Below are 7,892 nucleotides of genomic sequence, written 5' to 3' on the forward strand. Positions count from 1 at the left end.
TAATTTAAAGTTAATTTTTCTCCATAGTTAATTAAGGATAGTATTATAACTTGCAAAAGAGTAAATAAGTAATGAGATAATTGTAAGGTTATTTTTGGGTTTTTGAAATAATATATAAATGCCACATCATCAGTGAACTAACTGAGCTTAACGGAAGGGGGCATTAGTAATTTTAGACAAAGTTAAAGGTTGGATTAGCAATTTTAAAAAGTAGAGAGGATAAAGAAGTAATAAAATCAGAGTACAAGGGGCAACAGTAATTATCCCTTAATATAATTTGATTTGTAGAGGTTGGTAAATTTGGACCTTAGGCCCCAAAAAGCAAAATCCAAAACCGAAGTATAATTTTTAATTTGGAACGGCTGAAATGGTTTGATTATGGTCTTTTAACTAGGGGTGTAAACGAACCAAATTCTGATCAAATAGTGGTAATACCATATCCGCATCCTATTATATTTAGACGGATTCGAATAATATACTAGCAGTTTTAAGACAGATTCAGTCCGGATTCAGAGCATATGGAAAGAACAACAAAAAAAACACAGGAAGCAAAACCCAAGAATAAAACCCACAATATGACCACAGATAGTGGTGGTGAAAACTCGTAGGGTTTGGGAAATTTGGAGATTTGAGTCCAATAAAATTAGGTAATTGATTTTATGAACTCCAAAAATTTTAAAACTTAGAATATAAAAATAAAATTTTTTATATATATCCCACAGTCTCTTACAATCATCCGATTTATTTTTAAATACATGGCCAAATCCTAACCGTTAACAACCGACTGCATCTACTGCAACAAATAAAAATCCCCAACTCTTCATCATATTCAATCTCAGTGGATCTACCTATACTACTAAGAAAAGCTTTTAGAATGCATTCATCAAATGGTTCGAAAACATTTATTAATACATAAAACATTACCTAGAAGTGAAAAACATGTGTTTCAACAAAGAAAAACTACCAAACACCGCCAAGAAGAACCAATTGTACCACCTTGACCCTACAATTTTAAGGAGACAGATATAATTTATTTCCCATCATCTACCTTCTTGTATCAACATCCACTTCCAATCATTTCTCTTCAGATATCATTTTACTGCATAATAACATAATACCATGTCTCTGTAGGTACTATTTCAGAAGATCGAGAGTGAAAGTTGAGCACGGAAGGCAGCAATTGACAGAGCCCATGAAGATCACCGTAAAAGTGGAAAAAGAATATATGAGAAATGGCCAAAAAGGTAGCAGATACTCTGTCATGACAACCTAAGACTCATCTGCAGCGAATAAATCAAGCATATCAATAGGGACGACCAGGGCCACCAGGCGGGCCTCCACCACAGCAGTCTCTCAGCAGCCAGCAACAGCACATGAAGTCCAAGCTGCAAAATCACCCAAATGAAAGAGAATCAATCAAATGGATTAGTGACTTTGGTTTTGGAGGGGGGGGGGGGGGAGGAGAAAATCCTACTGAAAGGATCAAACCAAGCAAAATTCATTCTAACTCACCAAGAATACATGAAATTCCCAAAGCCACCGAAGAAGCCACCAGGACCCCAAGGACCTCCACCCCAACCCCAACCCCAACCAGGTCCTGGTCCTCCACCCCATCCACCAGGGCCTCCCGGACCTCCCGGTCCACCCCAGCCACCACCCGGACCTCCAGGTCCACCCCAGCCACCCCCAGGACCTCCAGGTCCACCCCAGCCACCCCCCGGACCTCCTGGTCCACCCCAGCCACCACCTGGACCTCCTCCTCCTCCTCCCCCTCCTGGACCTCCAGGACCCATTCTTATCTGAGCTTATCAGCAACACAATCACCACAGGGAGTATTGGATTCGTAAGTAAAGAAGCATAAAGGAAAATTGAGCATAGACACACCTTAAGTAGCCTGAGATCTGAGAAGTCTGAACACACAGAGATATCATACCCGTGCAGCGGTTTTACATAGGTGTACACGGCATGCCCCTTTTCTTAGCCTTCAAGTAGACTCTGTCCATCTTCTCTTCCAACAACTGGTCAATAATATAAAACAGTTGGACCTGAGCTTCTTTGACGACCACACCCAGAACTACTCTTCTCGTTTCAACTAACCTTCAAATTACCTCAACTTCCTTTAAAATCTAAACAGCATTAACAACTCACCAATTTTCCAGCTGGGTTGGGGGCAGGTGTTGTAGGAAGAAGGCACTATGGTCAACAGAGGATAACCTTAAATATCATGAGAAGGATACTTTGGGTTCAAAAAAATATATCAAAGGCTAATGTCATCATTAACCGCACTTTTCACGAACTGCATACAAGTCACCATTAACCGCACTTTTCACGAACTGCGTACAGTTGGGTAGTGTCATTGTTCAATATGTAGGGGTAGGTGTTGAAATTAAAGCAAAGTTCAGGGAAGGGAAATATGGTTTCCACTAAAACATAAGTACATACAGGGTTAAAATGATTTAAGAGGCAGATAGTGTATCTTGGAAACCATAATTTAGATGCCAAAGATCTGCCGAGGAACCACAGCCGATAAAGCAACAAAGTTTCCCAACCAAAATTAAGCAGGCTGGGTTGTCTTGCATCAACTCAGTAGACTGAGACTAACAAGCATGTCACAGTGCCCTGCTCCCTCCCTGGAACCCCTCTTCTCAGTCACTCAAAAGAATATATGAAATACACCATCTAAAGCCATTGATTTTTGTCCTGATGAGGTTTCACCCCTCCAAGACTTAACATGATGCTGGAAAATTGGACGAATGAAATGATGAAGTGTTATCGTTAGACATTGACAACATATGTGATAGATAGTACAAAACCAAACATACAAACATAGGTTTCAAATCAAATCGAAAATACAACAATGTTCCAACAATAATATCAGATAGGGAAAACCAAGACTCAGATAAGGAGGTACCCATACACAGTATATAGTAGTACAAAAACAGCATTTTCCTATCACTATTTTTCTTCAGGGGGGAGGGGGTAGAAGAAAGTCTATATATGATAAAGCCTGATGCCAGAATAACAGCGCTCAATAACCAGGGGTTAGGATCGGCAATTGGCAATTACATCCAAAACTCATCGGCCCTCCTAGACAAGGAATCCACAGTAAGGTTCAACTCTCTTGAAATATGAAAAGAAGCATGAAACTGACAACTTAAGAGCTGAATCTAAAATATCTGGCACCATACCCTGAACCTCAGATTCTATCATATGTGTAGCTCCATGTCCAATTCAGCAATGACATATTGTAGTGCTAGAAAAAAGCATTCTATCATCCCAGCTCAAAGTGTAAGGGCCTCTTCCAGTAGCACAGAATTAGTAAACATTAAGCTCAGAGAAAGCTGAAACAGATGCGCCATTGACATCTCTAATTATGTACCCAATCAACCACTCTTTCGCTCTTAGTATTCAGATCTGAGTTGAATATGAAAAATGAGGACCTGGTGGTCTCCAGCCTGAGGAAGATAGCAGGTATGTTTGTATCATTGGGCTTTGCTGTTGTAGTTGGGTGGGCTGAAAATTGCAGAATTCCATGAAATCCTTTTCAGCTAGTCTATAGTCTCAATGTGACATCATGAACCATTTTTAGAAAAACAAAAAAGCTTCCATCAAGATTCCTAGCTAAAAATCTCTTCTTTTTATCATTGTATGGAAGGGAGATGCAACCAACCAACCATCCATAGATAAAGAAAGAAACATGTAACACAGAGATAAAGCATCAGATTAGCATTTTGGCACATTCTCCCTCACCACCAACAACCCAGGTATGAATATACCTCGGTGCGCAAATGTTGTAGAGGTTCATGGCTGATATTGTTGTCCTTGGGAAACAGTGTTTACAAGAATAAAGTCAACTCAGTTAAAATGCCAGGAATTGAATGGTAACTGAGTTATTCCATTACAATTAGCAGCAAGAAGATGAGAGAAACGAAAGTGGAAAAAAGAGAGGGAATTGGTTTGTAAGCAAGTCTCTTATAACCCTATGGCATCTTTACATGTCACAGAGTTAGAAATTGGAAGATACAGAAGCATGGATAAAGAAAGAACACATGTAAACATAGAGATAAAGCCTCAGATTAGCATTTTGGCACATTCTTCCTCACCACCAACAACCCAGGTACGAATATACCTTGGTGCGCAAATGTTGTTGAGGTTCATGCCTAATGTTGTCGTCCTCAGCAAACAGTATTTACAAGAATAAAGGCTACTCAATTAAAGTGTCAGGAATTGAACAATAACTGAGTTATTCCATTACATAAGATGAGAGACAAGAAAGTGGAAAAAGAAGACTTGGTTCCTAAGCAAGTCTCTTATAACTCTATGGCATCTTTACATGTTACACAGTTAGAAATTGGAAGATAGAGAAGCATGGATAAAGAAAAGAAACATGTAAACATAGAGATAAAGCCTCAGATTAGCATTTTGGCACGTTCTTCCTCACCACCAACAACCCAGGTATGAATATACCTTGGTGCGCAAATGTTGCTGAGGTTCATGCCTAATGTTGTCGTCCTCGGCAAACAGTGTTTTACAAGCATAAAAGCTATTGGATTTAAATGCCAGGAACTGAACGTAACTCAGTTATTCCATTTAGCAGCAATAAGATGAGAGAAATGAAAAGAGAAGATAAAGATGAATTGGTTAGTAAGCAAGTTCTTATAACCCTATAGCATCTTTACATGTTCTACAGTTAGAAATTGGAAGATACAGAATCATCAAGAGCAAAGAAACATCAGCCATTTTCGATCCACAAAAATAATCACGCATTCAAATAATTTTCGTATTATCAAAAATGGTTATGAAAACTGTACAGACGAACACTCCTCAAAATATCAAATACTGGTAAATAAACAAATTACAGATTTAACTAAAGATCTACAATTCTGAAATCTGATAATTGAAAAGTAGCAACTACATGACCTATTTTCCAGTTCTGGAGTCACAAGTATGTCAAAAATCCAGTCGAAAACTGATAAGGAATATCAACGATTTCTCCTTCCTGAGAAAGAAAAAACACAATAGAAGGTTAAAAACAACAAATCGAAACAAAATTACAATCTCATGCGGAAGAGAGACAGAACAATAAATTTCTTCCGAAAAACACTGACCGGAACTGAGTTTCAAGTCCACATGATTCTGTAGCTTTCTGGAAACCTAAAATTCAATTTCAAGTTTACATGATTCGCAACGACAATTCAGCAGCTGAGGCCCGTAGGTAACCCTAACGCTAGAGTCCAAAGCCTAATGACTCGAAATAAGCAAAGCACAAGAAGGAACATAAGTTGGGCCTTGCAGAGATAGGTGTTGGGCCCAACCCGATTTGCAACTGATCTCATTGGGCTCGATCTTTCAAGATATGGTCCAGTGATGCAAGCCCACTATTTTATTCTGTTTAGCATCTAAGCTATCAAATTGAAAAAAATTTAGGTTTAAAAATGAAAATCAAGATCACTACCTTTTTTTTTTTTTCGTAAATCAAGATCACTACTTAGGGGCATGGTTTTAGGATATGGTATCAGTTAATATAGGATCAAAAACATGGGTGGGATGCATTATTACCTAACTAGGAAGAGAGTAATGAGCAATTAGGAGCCGTATAAATAAAACAAGTGTAGCAGAGATGAGGATGTTGAGGAGGAGGTGTAGCATGACTATGAGAGACAAAGTAAGGAACGATCGTATTGGGTCCAACTTGAATGCTACAACAATTCAAAACAGGCTAAGAGAGTGACATTTGAGGTGTGGTATGGGAATGTCCAACGCAGACTGATAGAGGCTCTATAAGAAAAAGTGATCAGATCGAGTTAGATGGAACTAAAAGAGGTAGGGGTAGGCTTAAATTGACAATTGAAGAAGTAGTAAGAAAATGATACGTTTGTACTAGGATTAGATGCCCATATGAGTGTTGCTAGAGCTGCCTGGAGGACGAGGACACGTGCGGCTAATCCCATGTAAAGAGATAGTCATTATGTTTTTCTAACGAGTTAAAGATTATAATATTAATGGGCTTATACAAAATATAGAGTCAGGATGGCCGAGTGGTCTAAGGTGCTAGACTTAAGTTCTAATCCTTCGTGAGAAGGCCTGGGTTCCAATTTAATTTTTTTTTTCAATCAAAATACATTTTTCGTCAAAAGATTATTTTATTTACTTATTAAATTTAGATAAAGTTATGGTTGTTGTTGTTGAAGAGAGTTCACATAAGGTTAGAATTCTATTCTCGTATGATTTCCCCTATTTGCTAGTCTTCGTACATTGATATCTGCAAGTTGATTTTCCCTTCTTACAACAAGATGATGCATATCGGCTTCTCTCTTCTCTTCAATGGACAATTCTGGAGATTTATAACACTTGTATTAGACTAGAATGATTGACCTACCATCCTATCCAATCCTCACGAGAAAAACAACATCATATTGTATTTGACTTGAGTATTGCAACAATTCAAGACAAGCTAAGAGAGTGTTGCTTGAGAATGTCTAACGCAAACTATTAGAAGCACTATAGAAAAAGTGATCCAACCCTATTGGATTGATCTAAAATATGTATGGATAAGCTTAAATTGACAATTATAGTAAGTAAAGAATATGTTTGTGACAAGACTAGACGCCCATGTGAGTGTTTATAGATTTGTTTGGAGGTTGAAGACACGCAGCTGATCCCATGTAAAGAGATGTTCTTGGAATGCTACTTTGACTTTTTAAATCCTACTTATTTCTGTTTACACTTAAAATTTCTAGTGTTATTTCTCTTATCTCTTCTATGTTTTTCTAACAAGTTAAACATTATAAAACTAGTGTAGGAATCTTATAAAACATTTAGTCAGGATGGCCGAGTGGTCTAAGGCGCCAGACTCAAGTTCTGGTCTTCGTGAGAGGGCGTGGGTTCAAATCCCACTTCTGACATTTTATTTTTTTAAATCAAATACATATTTTACCTATTGAATTGGGATAAGGTTGTGGTGGTTGTTGAAGAGAGTTCACATAAGGTTATGAGCAAGGTTTAAAGTATTTATATACTTGCTCCATATTTGACCCAATTGATACGATACATTTCGATACGTCTTTCCATTGAATTACACAAAAATACATTAGCTAGAGCGATACAATACTCGATACAGGACGATACGTCTCTTAAAATCACCTGACTGATACGATACTCGATACCGATACTTTAAACCTTGGTTATGAGAGTCATATTTTAATATAACTTCCCCTCTACTAGTCTTCTTACATTGATATATACAAACTGATTTTCAATTCTTACTACAAGATGATACATATCAGTTTCTCTGCTAGATAGAGGCCCTTGTCATCCATATGAAATGAAGGAGGAGATCTCTAACTAGATTTTGGTTCAACATCAAGCCCAAGAGACTAACAATCATTTTGGCCCATGGGCCACCAACATGAGATACAACCATATGAAGAAACATCCATAGTCCCAAATGATTGAGGTAGGGCTATACCTCTGTTACTCCTAATGTCTCAAAAAATTAAGGAAAAATATTCCTTGCTGCCCATGCATGAAAGTTTTTTTTTTTCCTCACTTTGAAATATCCTAAATTACAAGGACAATTTTATGTATAAATAGCGCAAAATGAGCACGTATTTCGACCATCAAGACTTTGCCTCAAACTCTTCTCCCGTACTTTCTTTTGAGTTTAAAACCGGTGAGGAAAGCCCTTAAGAAAACTATAATCATGGCACAACATCCTCCCCACCCTATCCATTACCATTCCCCACAAAAATAAAATCCACTAGTGGAATTCCATTTCCTTCATCTTATCTATATTTCTATATTATTTTCTTTTCTTTTATATGATAAGTTGACCAAAACCTAACATCAACCATAACAGCATAGAAAGAAGCAAAAGGAAAAGAAAGAATCAC

At 37.8% G+C, this 7,892-nt stretch overlaps 1 protein-coding gene and 1 non-coding gene across 2 annotated transcripts; one reads left to right on the forward strand and one right to left on the reverse strand.

Moving 5' to 3' along the window:
* Positions 1-273: 273 nt before the first annotated feature.
* Positions 274-5,214, reverse strand: LOC149010421 (uncharacterized). Its single transcript, XM_089163797.1, has 3 exons — positions 5,109-5,214; positions 1,513-4,999; positions 274-1,385 (listed from the first exon to the last, which is right to left on the reverse strand). The coding sequence occupies exons 2-3, from the start codon at positions 1,791-1,793 to the stop codon at positions 1,304-1,306; spliced, it is 363 nt and encodes a 120-aa protein (XP_089019923.1). The 5' UTR covers positions 1,794-4,999; positions 5,109-5,214; the 3' UTR covers positions 274-1,303.
* A 1,607-nt stretch (positions 5,215-6,821) lies between these two features.
* TRNAL-CAA (transfer RNA leucine (anticodon CAA)) lies at positions 6,822-6,905 on the forward strand. Its single transcript has one exon. It is a non-coding gene; the product is annotated as a tRNA-Leu (tRNA).
* The last annotated feature ends 987 nt before the right edge of the window (positions 6,906-7,892 follow it).

Source organism: Hakea prostrata, chromosome 7 (genome assembly GCF_041222555.1).
Source record: "Hakea prostrata isolate BN-2017 chromosome 7, UWA_Hpros_2, whole genome shotgun sequence".
Lineage (NCBI taxonomy): Eukaryota > Viridiplantae > Streptophyta > Magnoliopsida > Proteales > Proteaceae > Hakea > Hakea prostrata.